The sequence below is a fragment of the Ylistrum balloti genome, unplaced genomic scaffold, assembly GCF_031769215.1.
Source record: "Ylistrum balloti isolate Yb309-2 unplaced genomic scaffold, AGI_CSIRO_Ybal_v1 Utg369582, whole genome shotgun sequence".
Classification (NCBI taxonomy): Eukaryota; Metazoa; Mollusca; class Bivalvia; order Pectinida; family Pectinidae; genus Ylistrum; species Ylistrum balloti.
The window spans coordinates 366,379-386,419 of NW_026781872.1; the positions used below are offsets into that span (position 1 = coordinate 366,379).

A 20,041-nucleotide genomic window follows, 5' to 3' on the forward strand; every position below is an offset into this window, starting at 1 on the left:
TTTATTGTATACGCTAACATTATTCATTTTCAAAAATTCACCTGTGACAATTATCTGTCATTAGTTAGGATATCCCCATCACTCAACCTGGTGTTATGTAAGGAGGCGCATTACGACTATCACTAGTTATAATCACGTCATGACGTATACAGTTTATTTCAATGTATATACATAGGATGAAAAAACAAAAGAAATCGACATGGGAGCCAAACTCCTCCTTTGCATCTTATTTGACTGAACTCGTTGCGCTTGTTGTAAGGCAGTTCATATCTTATACTAAACCGTGAGATAATAAAGAATCGTTTTGTATTGAGGTTTCCATCATATCGTCCGTCAACCACGAAAAGGTAACTGTCTGTAGTAATATGATTTAAACGGCAAATCGACAAACGTTTTGTTTACATGCCATTCTTCCAAACAGCTCAGAGCTAAAGGTTGGTAATCATAATGAAACTTGTTTGCAAATAATTCCTTCCTCGATACCAATTCGGTGAGGTCACCCAAACCATAAATGCACATTCCTCTTACATATTTGCCGTGACAAGGTCCTCCCCAATTTGCATATGTTGCCAGAAAGGGTTTCTCGTCAGGAACACCTAAGTAAGCAAAAAGAAATATCAAAACAAATATAGCTTATTCAAACAATCACCTCGAAACTAATATCAAAATCATGTCAATGGATCTGGACAAACTCGTGTAAAATTGCGTGAGTAAAAGTATCATGCCAGTCGTTAGAGGCGACAAATGTGTCCCCTCTCTTCACTGTTTCTTAGGATAATGAAAATGAAAACTACATACAATATATATATTAAAGATATTTTTGCAATGACTCAAGCACGCGCAACATCGTACAAACGAGACTGGTGAAACCAAAACCAATGTGAATGCTCATATTTTAGAGGTAATTATATTTTCGCGTTGGAAATATGGCTACAAAATATGATTACACAAATGGGGTTTCTATATATTGTTTATATAGCAATAATTGTGAATATACTACTATTACCATTGTGCCTATTTGCTAAAATATGATATTGTGCTTAAATTAGTAAATGAAGCAATTTTTGTACAAATAAGGAACACTTTGCAGCTGCTTGCTGTCAATATCACACTGCAATAATACAAAAATATATACACAATCAACTACCATATCGTGACCACATCCAAAACCCTAACCAACTGTACTACTCATGCTGGTTATCTAGTGACACACACATGCTTTAGTCCTGCTAACGACCTCGGCGATACCATTGACTCAGTACTCACGATATGACGCCTTACTACGAGCTATGAAGCCCAGAACAAGACTTACTCAGCCGCTTCAATCTTTCTGTGCCAATATCCACCAAATCATGCAAACTTTTTTTGTCACTTGCTACCAACCAAGGAGGGAAATAATGACCCCCAGTGGAGATGAATTAGACTAGTCAAAAAAACGCTTTCATAAACAATTACGCGTCTAAATGACCTAAAAAATGATTACATACTTGACTCATTTTCCCTTAAGTTTAGGCCAATTTTCGCCACTTGTGTTTACTTATCAAATGCACCAGTAAGCTGACATCACTTGGTATTTCCCGTTTTGTCTACTATATCTTAAAATGACACTGAAGAGACCCCATTTGAAAACTTTCTCTATTTGTCTTTTTATTCGTTATTCCCTGTGTCTTATGGTTCAGTTTCGCCCATTGTAATACCAGAAAAATGTACAAAAAACACAAGCAATTAGCCTGTAAGGACGACTTTCCTGTGTTTGCGAAGTGAGTTTTTGTGTTTGTGGAAGGATGCGTAATGTAATGGTAGTGCTGACCTGAAAGCAATGCTGTCTACAGCCTGCAGAAATGCAGCTTTTACTTCAAACGCATTAATATCATTCACCTGTTTATCTTTTCTTGCTCTTGTTAGTGATGACCTTGAACGTAAAGACGTGCAACTTAACTATAGACATATTATCCAGTATCTCTGCTATATTATAGCGCACATATTATATAAGACTTGATTTCACAGCTATTTCGCCTTTGACAACAGAGGACCTCAACTTAGGTACACATTGCACAGTATTTCTGACATATTGTAAAGTAGATTTTGCACAAACACTTGAGTTCACAGCCTTTATCGACATATAGAGGATTCATTCTAAGTACACATTGTCCAATATTTCTGCTATGTTACACCGTTCAAATAACAACAAACATTGGATTTCACAGCTGTTTCGCTTTGCCTCAGATGACGTCAGGCTAGGTACACGTTGTCCTACATATAGCACAAATACAAGATTTTACAGCTTGATCTTCCTTCAGAACCCCTGAATGGTAACAGGGGTCTGAATTCATGAAACCAAGGACGCAAAACCATGTATCATGTGACCCCTGCTATTATAGGATTTTTTACATTTTTTACTTACCAGTGTAACCTCCAGGTGCCCCAATATTTCGGTCATGGTTTAGTGTAGACCAGTAGTACTCGTCTGGGCTATTAACATCGGATAGATAGGCGAGCAAATCCTTCGACACTTTGTTATGAAGTATAAAATCGACGAATTTCCTACTAAATACCCCGTAAGCACTACCCTTGACTATAGTAATATTATGAGGTGGTTTTCCCATCTTTTCATCAGTTCTTACCATTGTACCATTCTCAATAACATATTTGTTTGTAATCCTCGATATCATCATTCGAGTGGGCTGCGTGATTCCTTCAATGTCATTTGAACCATTATAAAGAGTCAATATTTTAACAAACTCCAAATTAGTCTGTAACGGAAACTGCTGACTCGGTGTATTGATGAAATATTTCCATTGAACATCAGACTTTAGTAAATCTGCCATACAGTTTAGATCCGCCTTCACTCTTGTCATCCCAGCATATATAACATCCTCCAATTTAGAACTTACAAATACATTATCAAAACATTTGACGAGTGCCCTCACAGCCTTATGAATAACAGGATCAGCACTGAGGTCCACGTGAAGACAGTATATGTTATGTGGCCTGTAGAGAGCGCGGAGAGTCCTTTCAGCCTGTTCCACATCTTTATAGAGGAGAATACTGAAAGCGATAGGGAATGCCTTTTCGGTTTTTAAAACCATCTCTTCCAGAATATAACCTCTCAAATATTTGAATGTGTCACAATCTTTGGTGAAATTGACGTATGTCTCGTCGGGTATAAATCCAAGGTCCTTTTGAGTTATTTTCTCTGCTTTTTGGATTTCTGTTACATCACCTTCAATTATTTTTACACAATTAACTTCCTGTACGAGTCTTTTTGGCCGATTGATTTTTGACTGTTTCTGTACACACTTAATCCATTCTGGTCTTTGTATGAGACTTGTGAATTGAGGAAAAGCAAATGATATTGCGATGTATCTTAAGATGAACAAATACATCACGAAGGTTGTTACAAAAACCAGGGGATATAATGTTTTCCACCGCTTCATTTTGCTTTTAAATGTTTTCTACAAGAAAAAAAAATCAAGACACACTTTGTTAAAAAATTAATGAAATCAGCATTTTTCGTCAATTAAATGTGTTTTATGCATGAACGTCTGTTTAGTCTTATTTTGATGAATGTCCTGTCAGCATTTGTTGAAAGAAAGTCTCCCCATGCATGCGACGTGAGAGTAGGTGTTGGCGTTGAATGTGAAAGGTAAACTATTCCCACATACTGTAAATATTGCATAGTCTTATCGGCCCTGGATCACCAATAATATAATGTAAACTATAAACTTTACAGGTTATACATGTCAATCGACCTCTGCTCTGATAGGAGCGCAGGTCTTTAATACAAGATGAACCGGAGTGCATGGGACACACCATGTTTGGGATTTTACTTCATAAATTAGTTTAAAGGAAAAGAGTGTACATGGATTCTAGGGAAAAAAACGCAGTTGCTGTGCCGTGTCCTTAAATTACATCGCCTCTTACTGGCCCTTTCATAGTGTTATCCCACTGAAATGTCGGATATTTCAACGCATGTTCCCTATCACATCATACTTCTACCAGGTTGAATAGTACTTAGGAAACAATGTAATGCTGAAGTCAATACGTACAATAATTAACCTGATTGTCTTTTGGATGAGAGAAAACTCCAGAGACAAATGCTCAACGTCTATTCACGAACTTTGAGGATTCAAGGACAGACATTCTAAATATACGAGTGGTGTTTTACTTTTGGCTTATGAATAAAAAAACTATTTTGATTTTGGTACCCGCTAATGATCGTAAATCCCTACAATTCATGTGCCATTGAACTTTACACAAATCGTCAACTACAATAAGTGAAATACTGCGAAATAGACATATTTCTATTTAATCCCTGTTAGTGGCATTATAAAGTCACTATCAGTCCGCGCCGCACTTACGTATGTTTTCTAATACCCGCACATTTGTCCCATTCCCTCACCTCGCATACACACTTAGGTCGTCGTTAAGTGACCTTAGATGTTTACAGGATATTCGGGATATTTAATAGACCTATTATGATTAATCTCTTTACAAGAATGGTACGACATCATTTGATAAATCCAGGTTTGAATATAATTTCGTCTGTATTTATACTCACTCGTTTCTTCATTTCAAATAGACTTCAGTACCTTAATTCAAATTATAGTTCCAGATCTTCACGACATCATTTAATTCCAGTCACAATATCCAATCCTGTGGACGAATCCTTGGATATTCTGCGCTTTCAGTTTCTGTTTCATTCCGAGATATGCAAAGATTTCACCTGATAAGTAGATAAGTATACATAAATGTCAGTATTTTCCTGCCATTATAATGAAAATGCTAAAACAAATTACCACAGGTAACAAATGCATTATAATTAATACATTAATGTCAGCAAAATTACAAAATGAAAACGAATATTGTCATGCACGAAATATGATACTAAGAAAGATATGTAACTCTGCATTTAACTTCAGGTCAAATTTGACATTTAAAAATCTTACTCACATGATGGGTTATTAACGTTATTAATAAATTAGTTTAAAATCCTTGTATTTGAATGTAATTTGCATATCGTATGTATAAGGAAGGAATATATAACATGACAAAGATTGTTATTAGCGTCCCCTTTCCTAATTTCCTAACAAACGCATATCGGGAAAAGTGCCCACTTAAATTATTTTTTCAACCTATACTGATCACTCTTGTTGGTCCGTAGGGAAGCGCGTGAACACGTGTATTGTCTGTGATATTGGTCGTTTAGGAGATACAGTTTACATAAGAAAGCACGAGAACAAGATCTGCTGTTTCCCATACCATGTGATCTTTAGGGGACCATATTATATCACCTGTAGAACTGAGTGTCTTGGCAAGAGTCAAGCTCTTTTCTCATTTATCTTCCTTTTCAGGACTTCTAACTTGCAGATGGGACGAAATAATTGTTTTGCTGTCGACGCTGTATAAATGTCGGCCGTAATAGCGGCCAAGGTCTTGGGCTCGAAACAAATTGAAGTCAACATCGGTTAATATTTTATTCTATTTGAAGATTTTTTTTTATTCTGTTAATCATTAAGAAAATATCAGGGCTTTTATTTGCGGAGTTCTCGATTCTTAATCTGTTACTTGGTTAAAATGTCTGTTTACCATTCAAGGCAAACAATAGCGAGATTATGTATTTATTATGCAGTAGTACAAATTATGTTAATTTGTACAACTTCAAAATTTGTCCCGTTTGGAGGTTATCAGAGTACGTTTTTCGACTGACGGGTTGGTTTTGACGACGTCATTGATGTTTTAGCTATAGTAAAGTACATAATTCGACTGACGGGTTGGTTTTGACGACGTCATTAAGACTTCGGCTGTAAACGTTAAGTCTATAAAACCAGCTCTCTTCATGTCAACAGATGTGAAGAAGAGTCTCTCAATAGGAGGTCCTGTGTCAGTTGCCCCAGGCGTGGTGCTGGCTAGCATCTCCATACCATGAAATGTACCTCTTCCGTCTAACGTACAGATGTTGTGATCCACATTCTCTGCTGCATATTGTAGGAACTGTTAATCTGAGTATCCATGGATATTCGTCCCTTCTTGTTGAGCAGCATTAGTTTCAAACCAGTTGACCTCGGCGTAGGAAGAACAAAAACCAAGGGAATTAAGGGTTTCAATAAGAAATCTTGATTCATACTGGTGGTGCAGCTGGATACAAAGGCCTATATGTAAAGGTGCCAAAAAACTACGCGGTCTTGCTGACTGAGCTATAGACTGCCCAATAGCTGCTACCTTCAAACGATATTTCGTGCGAACTATTTCTTCCAAAAGGAACACAAGGCTCTCGGGAAAGTATTACAAATTCTTGTCCTCAGAAGAAATCTCCGAAGCAGACGGATAGGTATCAGATTTCAGATTCATTGCCATATCAGATCGTAGAAGCTCTGCTGCAGTTTCGATTATAACTTTCTTCTCTTTGGCAGGGTCCTGATTTTTCGGCCTTGCGTAGAAATTTCTAAGAATATCCGGTTAAGCCTCTTTGATGGTGATTATGTCAGGCCTTCCACTTTCCGATGAGAATATAATGTTGTCTCCATAATGATCAACAAGTCGACGTCTCAAACGCTTTGGTGTGAATACTTCATCACCACTCAAATCGCTCATTTTGGATGAAACGTCAGCTAAAGTAAACTGGTCACTACCCTCTTCAATAAAATGTATTATCTTCTTGTGAACTAAGTCTACCTTTAACCTTCTTTGTGCTGTTTGGTGAAAAAACTTGTGGTGTCTGTCTTTCTGTCCTGAAATGACACTGCAGTTCTGGTGGTATACGGCATCAGATGCTGGAAGGTCATTTACAGATTGCAGCCTCCCTCAAACTTCAAGTGCCCACTGGTCACCTCTCTCCTCGCACATTGCAAGAATACTGCGCTGAAAGTCCATCGTTCTCACTGGAAAAACATCTACTGTTCTTAAAGTGAACGAAAGGGGAAGAGTAAAGACACGTAAAGAAAATACACCAGAAAAAATAATGAAATGTAACTTAGCTTAAGACATGGATTCGGACAAATCTGTAAAACAACACAAAACTACAACTTATAGAAAAATAAACCAAAAAGAAAGCAAATATGAAATCATAAACCACAAAGTACATCATAAAATTCAGTGTCAATTTCCTGCTTAATAACTTGATACTTTAATCCAGTTCGCTTCTCATTATTTTGTTAAAGTAATAATAAATGGAAAAAAATGCATTGACATTTCACATTACAAATATCCGAATAAACGACAAAATTTCAAAATACACTTAATGAACATTTATATTAATCGAAGAAATGTCCAAAGCTCTTCCTTTACTTTACTTTACTAATTATTAGTGTTCATAGCTAACATTTATCAAATCAAGGAAATATAAGGAAGTATACGCAAAAATGAATATACCTGTGCTTGTCCTGTATGAGTTCCCATACTTCAGAAAATTCGACGGCCTTCTTCAACAATTATATCTTCACAAAGATTTAAGAAATATGCTTTCATTCCATTTTTACTCACCTCATTTGGACCTGATTTTTCATAATTTCCCACGAAATCAGTTGGAATGTAAACACCGGAAGTTTCAGTTTGATCAAAACGATATCTATGGTGGCCTATAAGTGTAATATGCTGTTCGCTACGTACAAGTTCTGAAAATCGTTTCCCCGGGATAGATTTTAGCAGACTTTTAGTATGATGTTTTTCATGATATTTGTGAGCATTTTCAACAAAAATTATTTCTGTTGCAATTTTGTCCCGGTTGAAATTAATTTTACTGGACTAGTACCATAGAGTGTATCATTTTTACAACGGAATATGAATCATATGGCATGTATGGCATATTTTGGCGTGTGTTGTTGGTATTTTGCATGCAAGAACATAGCAATCAAATTTTTTAGATTACGAAATATTACTATTTTACTGTCAGAAAAATGTAAAATTATATTTCTTTAAACTATCACATTTTCTATTTGCAAAATTGATATTTTTCACTTACACAATTACATTTTTACATCTTATACTTTTGTTGCGGTTCGTAGCTGTTTTGCTTCAGTTTTACTGTTGTTATGCTGCTGTTTTACAGGTATTTTCTGCTGTTTTGCTGTTGTTTACTGCTGTTTTACTGCTGTTTGCTGCTTTTTGCTGTTGTTATGCGCTAATTTGCTGCTTTTTGCTGTTGTTATGTGCTAATTTGCTGCTTTTTGTTGTTGTTATGCGCTAATTTGCTGCTTTTTGCTGTTGTAATGCGCTAATTTGCTGCTTTTTGCTGTTGTTATGCGCTAATTTGCTGCTTTTTGCTGTTGTTTACTCCTGGTATTTGCATGCTAGACACTTTTGCTGTTTTTATTGACATAATTTTAGCATTTTACAATTCTTCAAAATATTACTTTTTTACATTAATTCAGACATACAAAATTATTACCATCTTACATTTCTTATTTACGAAACTTGACTTTCAAAAAACATGTTTGGCATCAAAATGTGCAATTCGAACTTGATCAGTGATATTTTGATGATGGCTACGGGTCCTCTGGATTGTTTACAAACGCCGGGAAACTGTAAAGAGTCCTTATCAAACAGGGTATCATCGATGACCAATCGATTCATTGTTGCCCGCTGTCTAACAGGACTTCTTTTTCTTTTCTTTTTTACATAGTTATTTCCTTTTATGACTACTTATAAGATTTTGAAAGAAACTATCTACATGATGACTGTTTCCGTCAGACATCGCCATCCCTCTTTCTCTGTGTACCAAATAAAATATACAGTACTGACCACATGCTAGAGAGTTGAGTTGCTGTACTCGACTAGGGATATATATCCACGTTGTACAATGTTTGTTTAAAATTTAACGAAGGCGTCGTAAAAGGGGAGGTAACCCAAATGGATCGTAATAATCTCCACTTCTTTCTTCATCTATATAAGGCAATCCAGTGTTTAACTTGTTTCCTATCCAGATCAATATTACAGACTAACAAACATGGCGACGTTAATGCACGAGGCAATCTGTTTCTGGCTTAAACACCTTTAAATCAACATTGGATTTCTATCTCCAAAGTATTCATCTTTTAGGCATTGAAATCAAATAAGACCTGTCGGTTCCTGTCGATTTCTACAAATTTTCAAAATCGGCATACACGATGATGTTGATGATTTGGATCAATGCTTCACCGAAATGAATTTCCAAAGACGTATTTCCTCTCTTTATAAGATGAAATGTACCTAATTCAGAAAGATCGGGCGTGAGGTCGAATACAAACAAAGTATAGCCGTTGCCGTATTCTTCCCTCGAGATGTTATTACCCTCGTCGTGGAGGTACTGGTGAATAGACTTAACAAGTTAATGTTTCGCAGTAAAATGCGGTTGTAAAGGTTTTGCCAGGAACTGATTGCCATCCACGTTCTCGACGACGTAAATGATTCTTTAATGTTTGAAATTGAATGGAGTTTTAATAACGACGCCGCTATAGGCATCGCTGTCAACGGAGTCCACGACTAATATCTTGGGCATTTGTTCTATGAACAGATTTTTCTTTTATGAAGTCGAGGTTCCACCTCTGAACGCCAGCTGCTGTCATTTCGGTCATGAACCAAAAGAAACTGGGCCAGCTAAAAGGGCAAGCATCTCCAAAGAGACATGTGACTATCTTCTCTGTTTGTAAAATGTATATATAGAAAAATGTAGACAAAGGTTAAAGTTATGTCTTTATTTATCATTCAGAATTGCCGGCCCATGGTTTTGAAAAATGACCCCTATTTTTGGGCTAGAGGCCCAATGACCCATGTAAATGCAAAATCATCTGAAGCTCTGAGTGAGATTCGTTGGCCACCGGACAAAAGCTCAAGAGAGTTTCCATTGATTACTATAAGCATACAGGTTTTTTCGTTCAGACTTACTCCAACTTATAGATATATTATCCCTTTGTCGTGTTTTTCTCGCGTATTAATTCTTTTCTCGGAGGTCCGACACTTTGCAAGACTTTGCGTTTGAGTCGATGTTTTGCTAAGAAAACTTGTTTTCTTGTCGACGTTTTAATATCTTCACCACTCAACAAATTCCGCCAAATTCATGCCAGTTCTTAATACCGGTTTGTCCAAAACTTTCACACCAGACATTCATACAGAAGCCACGGCTATCATTCCCAATCTTACTGGAGGGGCGGCCGATTCGTCGACACCTTTAAAGAAACTGTGACAGGGGTGCTAACCTGGGGATTAGCTCAATATAAACTGCACCAATGTCACGTATTAAGGTTCTGCAACTGACAAAAACAGGAATTCTTAAGTTAGCTTCTTTATTCTTCGGCGTCTTGTTCGAAAGTGACAAGAACGGCCGAGGACGCTAACAGAATTCTCTGAACGTTCCTTGACCAACCAAATCATATTTTTCATATGACTTTGAGTAGCGTTTCGGCCACTGGCCATTGGGATCTAGCCTTACTGTGTCAACGCACCTGTTCCGACCTGTCAGCAATAGCTTGGCCTTTGCTGAGATACTGTGACACAATCGAGAGCCCTTAATTGGACAAAGTAATATTATTCCTCAGAGACAATGAAAGTAAATCCTGACGCTAACTGACTAAAAGGCTAACGCTAACAGATAAAAGAGCCTAATACAATGTGAAACACCTTTGGCCGAAAGTTGTTAAGATGTGTTTTCATATAGTTCTTTGATAATGACATACTGAATAAGGTTTTAATGAAGGCTTTATTTGAAAACCTGTCCTAATCCTGACATTATGTAAAGTGTTTGTAAACTGGCTTTGAGAAACAAACTGAGAGAATAACTCTACAATAAATTATTTAAGAAAAATCTAAAGTATCAAAAGTAAATATCCTATATACATTTAGTGTTCATTACCTTTTTAGTATTTTTTTCAGGAAAAACAGTTTAAAAGGTAATGAACATTGAAACAACACTCCCAATCCGTCCTTGCTGTATTCAAACTCCTCTATAAACGTCAGCTCCAACTCCGGCTTGATTTAAGTAACATCTATAGAATAGACTGCCGTCGCTTTTGTGAGTTATTTTCATTTCGTCAATACCAATTTTGTTTCGAGATCACAAAAAAAAAAAATGTTTTAAAATAATTATTTACTTCCTTATATAGATTTTCTGAGTATGCCTTACGACCGTCTTCGGAAATGTAACGTGACTACAACTTTCCCCCTCTCGAATGGGCTTACCCGTGTCGTCTCTCATCATTATGTTAATTTCTTGAAAACGTCTTTGATGGAGAGCTAAGTTATGAAAGGTTTGACATTCTTTACTCACGACGCATACTGGTTTGTCTTTTATGGTGACTATTTTTACCAGCGGGACTTTCGTGTCACCTACCATTTGCTGTTCTACCAACGGACAATATACAGAATAGAATCCCTGTCTGACGACTGCCATGAAATTCTCGTGTGTTTTCCTTCCGAAAATCTTTTCTCGAAAACTAACAATTTCGCTGCTATTTCACTCACGACGATGCGTAAGCCAGCCGATATCGTTAACGTAGCTCTACTGTCGATGTCGTCGACGTTAATTCTGAACATGTCGCGGTGTGTTACCATTCCTGTTGCTCCCCACAGATAGTTCAACAGGCTTTTCACTGTCGGATAATAACCTGCTTTCAAATGCAGTTTTGTCCATACTCCGGGATCGCACTGCACAGAAGCGACGTTTTCACTACCGCCGACGATCATTTCTAACCACAGTTCGCCTTCATACGATGAAAATTAGAAAATATCGACAAGGATGTGTTGGAATGGAAGGACGATGATGGTGACGATGACAACGATGATGACGTTGACTACGAAACCGCTTACGTAAGAAACTCTCAGATTACAAAAGTCAACTTCCCGTCGACCGATAATGGAAAGTTTGAAAACCTGGGCGTGATACAAGACTTCTGATTAACATATCAAAAGAAAAGCTTGTCAAAACAGAATAAAACCAAAAAACACGCACGCAAAAAAAGTTGATCGAGCCTACGGACAATGCGTAGTGAAGAGTCAGAAATTAACGCGAGTGGAAATCGTTTTCTTTTGTCAAATCGTTGTTCTGTCAGTGTAATTGCTTGTAGGACCTTTAATTTAAGTGTTTGCGATCAACAGGTGACGTTGTGGATTGCTTTGCTGAGCAGTAGTATCTATTGCCTAATCCATCCATCACAAAGAAACACGATATTTTACATAACTTCTGCCGTCAGATCGTCTATGACTATCAAGAGCTTGGGCGAAGTGTCCAAATTGTCTACATTAGGTAAACCTTCGTGGAAGTCGACTACTCTTGCCAACGCGTAGAAAGTATGGCATTCTCCGTAACACCTCACGATGCGATCGGGTTATGGAAGTCATCATTTCTCGGATGTTTCTACGTTTTTTTAGGCCATAGTCTTTTCGCTTCCGGTAGGACCAGCAATCAGGCACGTGTAAGTCAAAAACGTCGTCAAAACAAACCCGTCAGCCGAATTACGTACTTTACTATAGCTAAAAACATCAATGACGTCGTCAAAACCAACCCGTCAGTCGAATTACGTACTTTACTATAGCTAAAAACATCAATGACGTCATCAAAATCAACCCGTCAGTCGAATTACGTACTTTACTATAACAAAATACATCAATGACGTCGTCAAAATCAACCCGTCAGTCGAATTACGTACTTTACTATAGCTAAAAACATCAATGACGTCATCAAAATCAACCCGTCAGTCGAATTACGTACTTTACTATAGCTAATACATCAATGAATTCGTCAAAACCAACAAATGAAGACGGGGAGTACTTTGAATCAATGCTCGTGAGTATTGGATTGAAGCAAATGTACACTGACAATGAGTGTCGTGGGCGACAAATTAGAGAGTGATGACGTCACACTCCGCCTCGATGAATACATGTTACTGGGGGGTGGTAGGTTTAGGGAGTTGCCAAAGAGAGAGTCTCCATCTTTGATCCAAGATAATGGAACTATACAAATCCCCTCCCCTCCTTCCGACCTGGTATCGCACTAGGAAAGAGAATTTTTGCAATATGACATATCTGTGATGATCATAAAACTTCCTCAAAATGTTTAACAACTTCGGTATCTGAAAATTTCGTTGTTGTGAAGTTGTCAGTTTTCGACTCCTGGTATCAGGAATAAAACTTGTATATTGGGAAATGTAAACACAATAGGTTAGGGAAGCGGGAAACTGCTATCTATAAACAAACAATTCACAAAAGGAAAATCGAAATCATCACGTTTATCATACAGCTTGATGAAAAACTGTCCCTCTTGGTTTCGTTATGCAAAATCAAGATAAGCGACTACTATAGAAAAAGAAAGTGTTATCACACTGAAATATCACAACATGAACATGGAAGCATAACACCACACACAGTACTATACTGACAACTGACTAAGAGGTCAATGTACATCTCGATCAACAAGCAGAAAACGCTTAGTACCGATTGCATTAATTATTTTGGTATGTTAATGGGTAGGTATGTTGGGTTTTTGACCCATAATTTTCCTCAGCCGGCAGGGCACAAACTGAGACTTTCGGAAAGAAAACAAATCATCTCTGTGAGTTTGAATCCTGTTCTGAATCACTGGTGAGTCTACGCCCAACAACGACACAGCGAAATGGTACTGTGCTAACGAAACCAGTCAAAATCGCATTACTTAGATTACCAAGCTACAACGGCGAATAACGGTTGTCTCCCCTCGTCCATCAATATGACAATAAAAATGTAATATATACACGTGGCCTGCTAAGGAGCTACCACAGACAGTCTTATCTTCAAGATCTCTCATGTTACATTTCTGACATATTATTTCATTTCATGGTGTTTTTTTGTATCTACCTCTCTCTACACGAAGACCATGACGAAGATAACCTAAATTTTGCAAGTATATGCCTCTGGCAAAGATTTTCTACGATTGTACCGAAGACAGTTAACATCTGGTAGATAGGTATACAAAAGCAATTTAGAACAGTTTTTCAAAATAATTATTCAAATTTTGTACAAAAGCATCAATCAAGCGTTGTTCGACGTCGTGAATAAACTGACGTTTACTAAAAAACATTCTGGTTAAACCAGCAAACCGAAAACCTAGAGACATTAATCATGTTTTTTACATTACTGAGCCAGTTTATGTTTGAATCAGATACAAATAACATATCATTATACAATGCTTTCATGATACCATTATCTGTCTCCAATGATTTTAACCAGTACTTAAATGATTCTTATTTTAAGAATTATTGAAAATGATTATCTGACAAGTTCAAAGTAGGCATATTGTTAGGAGTAGATTTTCTCACCTTGAGTAAACGTCTGCAGAAATCTGTATGTATTTTTCCTACATCAGGGGCCGCATGAAAACCCCAAATTTCACAACCGTAGTTCAATACACTAGAAATATAAGAATCAAAAACATCTTTTTCGTTTCAATTTTAGAAAATAATTGATCACATATATAAATTATGCATATACATATTTTCGACCCAGTTGGCCAATAATACTCCGCGTTTCATTAAACGTCTTGTTACAAAATGAAGTGATACTTGAATTATTAAAAGTGTCACCAATTTCAATTTCTTTTTTGTCGTAACACCATCTTCTGTTTTGTGGAAGCTTGCCACAACTTCAGCAAACAACAGTTTTTGTTTTGGACACATTTACTTTTATATTCCATGCAGCACTATGATTATTCAAAGTATTCAACATAGTTTAAAGCCTTTCCTTGACTCAGAGGAGAGATCAATGTTGTCAGCATACATGTCCAATATATAATGATATATCTCTTAATTCAACACATTTATCTGTACTTGAAAACAATTCATTTTCAAAACCAATAATATACAAAGAAAATAGGAAGGGATAAGCATACGCTTGATAATCTACTGTTCATAAAATTATAAAATACGCAATTTTTCTTCCAGTTGAAGTCGAAAATAGAAAGAGAAAATCTAGGAGGGATTTACATTTATATATGTCTCGTTGCCACGGAGCACGAGAGGTCTTATTGTGGAAGGTAACTAGAATGCGTGAGAAAGACCAGGTGGTCGGCTGGTGATGACATACCTCACGTCTGGTGCTGACATCATAATCAATGCATTAACTTTTTTGGTAGACTGTTATTATCTCTCTGTAAATCTACAAGTTTTAGAATATTGAATGGACGTCACCCGTGATCACCCTGATGGAAGTGTTACTTGTTTTAGTTCAGTTGGCACCAGTCTTATTGATTATCTTTTCGTTGACAGAAAAAAATATAAATCATGTAACAGAATTTATTGCGGGTAATTTTATATCTTTGTCTGATCACTCACCTGTATGATTCAAATTGAAACAAAACCTTAACCCAGAGGAAGATTTACCAGGTAGTCAGGATAGATGCGTGTGTGAAAATGTAAACTGGAGGAAAGATAATATTAATTCTACTAGAAATATCTTAGGTGACAATTCTGATTCATCAGTCGATATCCTAGCTTTGCCTTTATAAAATAAGTCAGAGGTTGAAGTATATATTCATCAATATTGTTCGTGTTTTAATGGCGTTTGTGTCATTTTCATAGATGTAAATCATCCATATCTAATAACGGTTTTCGTTTAACTTAACATGTCAGCAGAAATATAGAGATTATAAAGATACGGTACGTAGATTATAAAGATACAATACGTAGGTTATAAAGACACATTACGTAGATTATGAAGATACAGTACGTAGATTATAAAGATGCAGTACGTAGATTATAAAGATACAATACGTAGATTATAAAGATACAGTACGTAGATATAAAGATACAATACATAGATTATAAAGATAACTATAGAGATACAATACATAGACTATAAAGATGCAGTACGTAGATTATAAAGATACAATACTTAGATTATAAAGATACAATAAGTATATTATAAATATACAATACCTAGAATATAGAGATACAATACGTAGGTTATAAAGACACATTACGTAGATTATGAAGATACATTACGTAGATTATAAAGATACAGTACGTAGATTATAAAGATACAATACGTAGATTATAAAGATACAGTACGAAGATTATAAAGATACAATACATAGATTATAAAGATAACTATAGAGATACAATACATAGACTATAAAGATGCAGTACGTAGATTATAAAGATACAATACGTAGATTATAAAGATACAATACGTATATTATAAAGATACAATACCTAGAATATAGAGATACAATACGTAGGTTATAAAGACACATTACGTAGATTATGAAGATACAGTACGTAGATTATAAAGATACAGTACGTAGATTATAAAGATACAGTATGTAGATTATAAAGATGATAAACTAAATATATTATAAAGATACAGTACGTAGATTATAAAGATGACACAGTGCGTAGATTATAAAGATACAATACGTGGATTATAACTATAAAGATACAATACGTAGATTATAAAGATACAGTACGTAGATTATAAAGATACAATACATAGATTATAAAGATACATACGTAGATTATAAAGATACAATACATAGATTATAAAGATACAGTACGTAGATTATAAAGATACAATACATAGATTATAAAGATACAGTACGTAGATTATAAAGATACAATACATAGATTATAAAGATACAATACATAGATTATAAAGATACATACGTAGATTATAAAGATACAATACATAGATTATAAAGATACAATACATAGATTATAAAGATACAGATTATAAAGATACAATACGTAGATTATAAAGATACAGTACGTAGATTATAAAGATACAATACGTAGATTATAAAGATACAATACGTAGATTATAAAGATACAGTATGTAGATTATAAATATACAGTACGTAGGTTATAAAGATACAATATGTAGATTATAAAGATACAATGCGTAGATTATAAAGATACAGTACGTAGATTATAAAAATGACACAGTACGTAGATATGCTGAAATATCAGTGACAGAAATGAGATATGATGGAATAACAGCGACAGGAGGGAGATATGATGGAATATCAGTGACATGAGGGAGATATGATGGAATATCAGTGACAGGAATGAGATATGATTGGATATCAGTGACAGGAGGGAGACATGATGGAATATCAGTGACAGGAGGGAGATATGATGGAAAGACAGCGAGAGGATGGAGATATAATGAAATATCAGTGACAGGAGGGATATATGATAAAATATGTGTGTCAGGAGGGATATATGATGAGATATCAGTCACTGGATGGAGGTTTGTTGGAATATCAGTGACAGGATGGATATATAATGGAATAACAGCGACAGGAGGGAGATATGATGGGATATCAGTGACAGGAGGGAGATATGATGGAATATCAGTGACATGAGGGAGATATAATGGGATATCAGTGACAGGAGGGATATATGATGGAATATAAGTGACAAGAGGTAGATATGATGGAACATCAGTGTCTGGAGGGAGATATGATGGGATATCAGTGACAGGAGGGAGATATGATGGAATATAAGTGACATGATGGAGATATGATAAAATATCAGCGACAGGAGGGATATATGATGAAATAGGAGTGTCAGGAAGGATATATGATGAGATATTAGTCACTGGATGGAGGTTTGATGGAATATCAACAACAGAACGGATATATGATGGAATATCAGCGACAGGAGGGAGAAATGATGGAATATCAGTGTCAGGAAGGAGATATGATGGGATATCAGTGACAATAGGGAGATATGATGGGATATCAGTGACAATAGGGAGATATGATGGAATAACCGAGATAAGAGGGAGACATGATGGGATATCAGTGACAGGAGGGAGATATGATGGAACAACAACGACAGCATGAAGATATGATGAAATATCAGTCACTGGATGGAGGTTTGATGGAATATCAACAACAGAACGGAGATATGATGGAATATCATTGACAAGAGGGAGATATGATGGAATATCAGGGACAGGAGAGAGAAATCATGGAATATCAGTGTCAGGAATGATATACCATAGAATATCAGTGACAGGAGGGAGATATGATGGGATATCGGTGACTGGAGGGAGATATGATGGGATATCATTCACTGGATGGAGGTTTGATGGAATATCAGCGACAGGAGGGAGATATGATGGAATATCCGTGACAGAAGGGATATACGATGGAATATCAGTGAGAGGAGGGATATACGATGGAATATCAGTGACAGGAGGGAGATATGATGGAATATCATTGACAGGAGTGAGATATGATGGAATATATGTGACAAGAGGGAGATATGATGGAATATCAGTGACAGGAGGGAGATATGATGGGATATCAGTGACAGGAGGGAGATATGATGGGATATCAGTGACAAGAGGGAGATATGATGGAATATGAGTGACAAGAGGGAGATATGATGGAATATAAGTGACAAGAGGGAGATATGATGGAATATCAGTGAGAGGAGGGATATACGATGGAATATCAGTGACAGGAGGGAGATATGATGGAATATCATTGACAGGAGGGAGATATGATGGGATATCAGTGACAGGAGGAATATATTATGGAATATAAGTGACAAGAGGGAGATATGGAATATCAGTGACAGGAGGGAGATATGATGGGATATCAGTGACAGGAGGGAGATATGATGGGATATCAGTGACAAGAGGGATATATGATGGAATATAAGTGACAAGAGGGAGATATGATGGAATATAAGTAACAAGAGGGAGATATGATGGAATATCAGTGAAAAGAGGGAGATATAATTGAATATCAGCGACAGGAGGGAGATCGTATTGGATATCTGTGGAAATATAACTCGATCTTTTCTATAAATACTTTGGAAAAAGGTAAAGTATGGTATCTAAAAATATTTTTGTGGAGAATTTCTACGATCATTTTAAAGAACTAAGCGATGGAAATCCCGTTCACGAGATGAGCGGAACTGATTTAAACAAGAATAAGGATTATTTATAAAGATATATTAGTTCCATATTGAAGCAAACTTTTTAATTCAATTTTCAATAAAGGACTTGTTTCCTGAATCCCGTTGTTTGGATTATTCCTGTGTATAAGAAAGGGGGTGTTGAAAATACTAATCACTACATCATTTATCATCAAACATCCGAACAATTACCAACGGTTTTACGATATATATCGGGAAGATTTATCATCAAACAATTTCCAACGGTTTTACGATATATACAGGAAAGATTTATCATCAAACAATTTCCAACGGTTTTACGATATATATCGGGAAGATTTATCATCAAACAATTACCAACGGTTTTACGATATATATCGGAAAGATTTATCATCAAACAATTACCAACGGTTTTACGATATATATCGGAAAGATTTATCACCAAACAATTACCAACGGTTTTACGATATATAGGAAAGATTTATCATCAAACGATTTCCAACGGTTTTACGATATATATCGGGAAGATTTATCATCAAACAATTTCCAACGGTTTTACGATATATACAGGAAAGATTTATCATCAAACAATTTCCAACGGTTTTACGATATATACAGGAAAGATTTATCATCAAACAATTTCCAACGGTTTTACGATATATATCGGGAAGATTTATCATCAAACAATTTCCAACGGTTTTACGATATATACAGGAAAGATTTATCATCAAACAATTTCCAACGGTTTTACGATATATATAGGAAAGATTTATCATCAAACAATTTCCAACGGTTTTACGATATATATCGGGAAGATTTATCGTCAAACAATTTCCAACGGTTTTACGATATATACAGGAAAGATTTATCATCAAACAATTTCCAACGGTTTTACGATATATATCGGGAAGATTTATCATCAAACAATTTCCAACTGTTTTACGATATATATAGGGAAGATTTATCATCAAACAATTTCCAACGGTTTTACGATATATATCGGGAAGATTTATCATCAAACAATTTCCAACGGTTTTACGATATATATCGGGAAGATTTATCATCAAACAATTACCAACGGTTTTACGATATATACAGGAAAGATTTATCATCAAACAATTTCCAACGGTTTTACGATATATACAGGAAAGATTTATCATCAAACAATTTCCAACGGTTTTACGATATATATC

The 20,041-nt window shown here is 35.9% G+C and overlaps 2 protein-coding genes across 2 annotated transcripts in view; one reads left to right on the forward strand and one right to left on the reverse strand.

Annotated features, from left to right (window-relative positions):
- Nucleotides 1-333: 333 nt before the first annotated feature.
- On the reverse strand, nt 334-3,386 carry LOC132543508 (beta-1,3-galactosyl-O-glycosyl-glycoprotein beta-1,6-N-acetylglucosaminyltransferase 4-like). The gene is made up of 2 exons (XM_060207022.1): nt 2,405-3,386; nt 334-596 (listed from the first exon to the last, which is right to left on the reverse strand). Exons 1-2 carry the CDS (start codon nt 3,384-3,386, stop codon nt 334-336), a joined length of 1,245 nt encoding a protein of 414 aa, XP_060063005.1.
- Nucleotides 3,387-12,788: 9,402 nt separating this feature from the next.
- The window catches only part of LOC132543518 (uncharacterized), a 73,968-nt gene continuing 66,715 nt past the window's right edge, over nt 12,789-20,041 (forward strand). The window contains exon 1 of the mRNA XM_060207033.1: nt 12,789-12,864. Coding sequence (XP_060063016.1) covers nt 12,789-12,864 — 76 coding nt within the window. The remainder of the gene's footprint in view (nt 12,865-20,041) is intronic.

What these genes read in the sequence shown, in the direction of transcription:
- LOC132543508 (XM_060207022.1), bottom strand. Translation starts at nt 3,386, where the DNA reads ATGTATTTGTTCATCTTAAGATACATCGCAATATCATTTGCTTTTCCT. An exon ending in GGCACCTGGAGGTTACACTG is followed by an intron (nt 597 to 2,404) that starts GTAAGTAAAAAA and finishes TTGCTTACTTAG; the next exon opens with GTGTTCCTGACGAGAAACCC.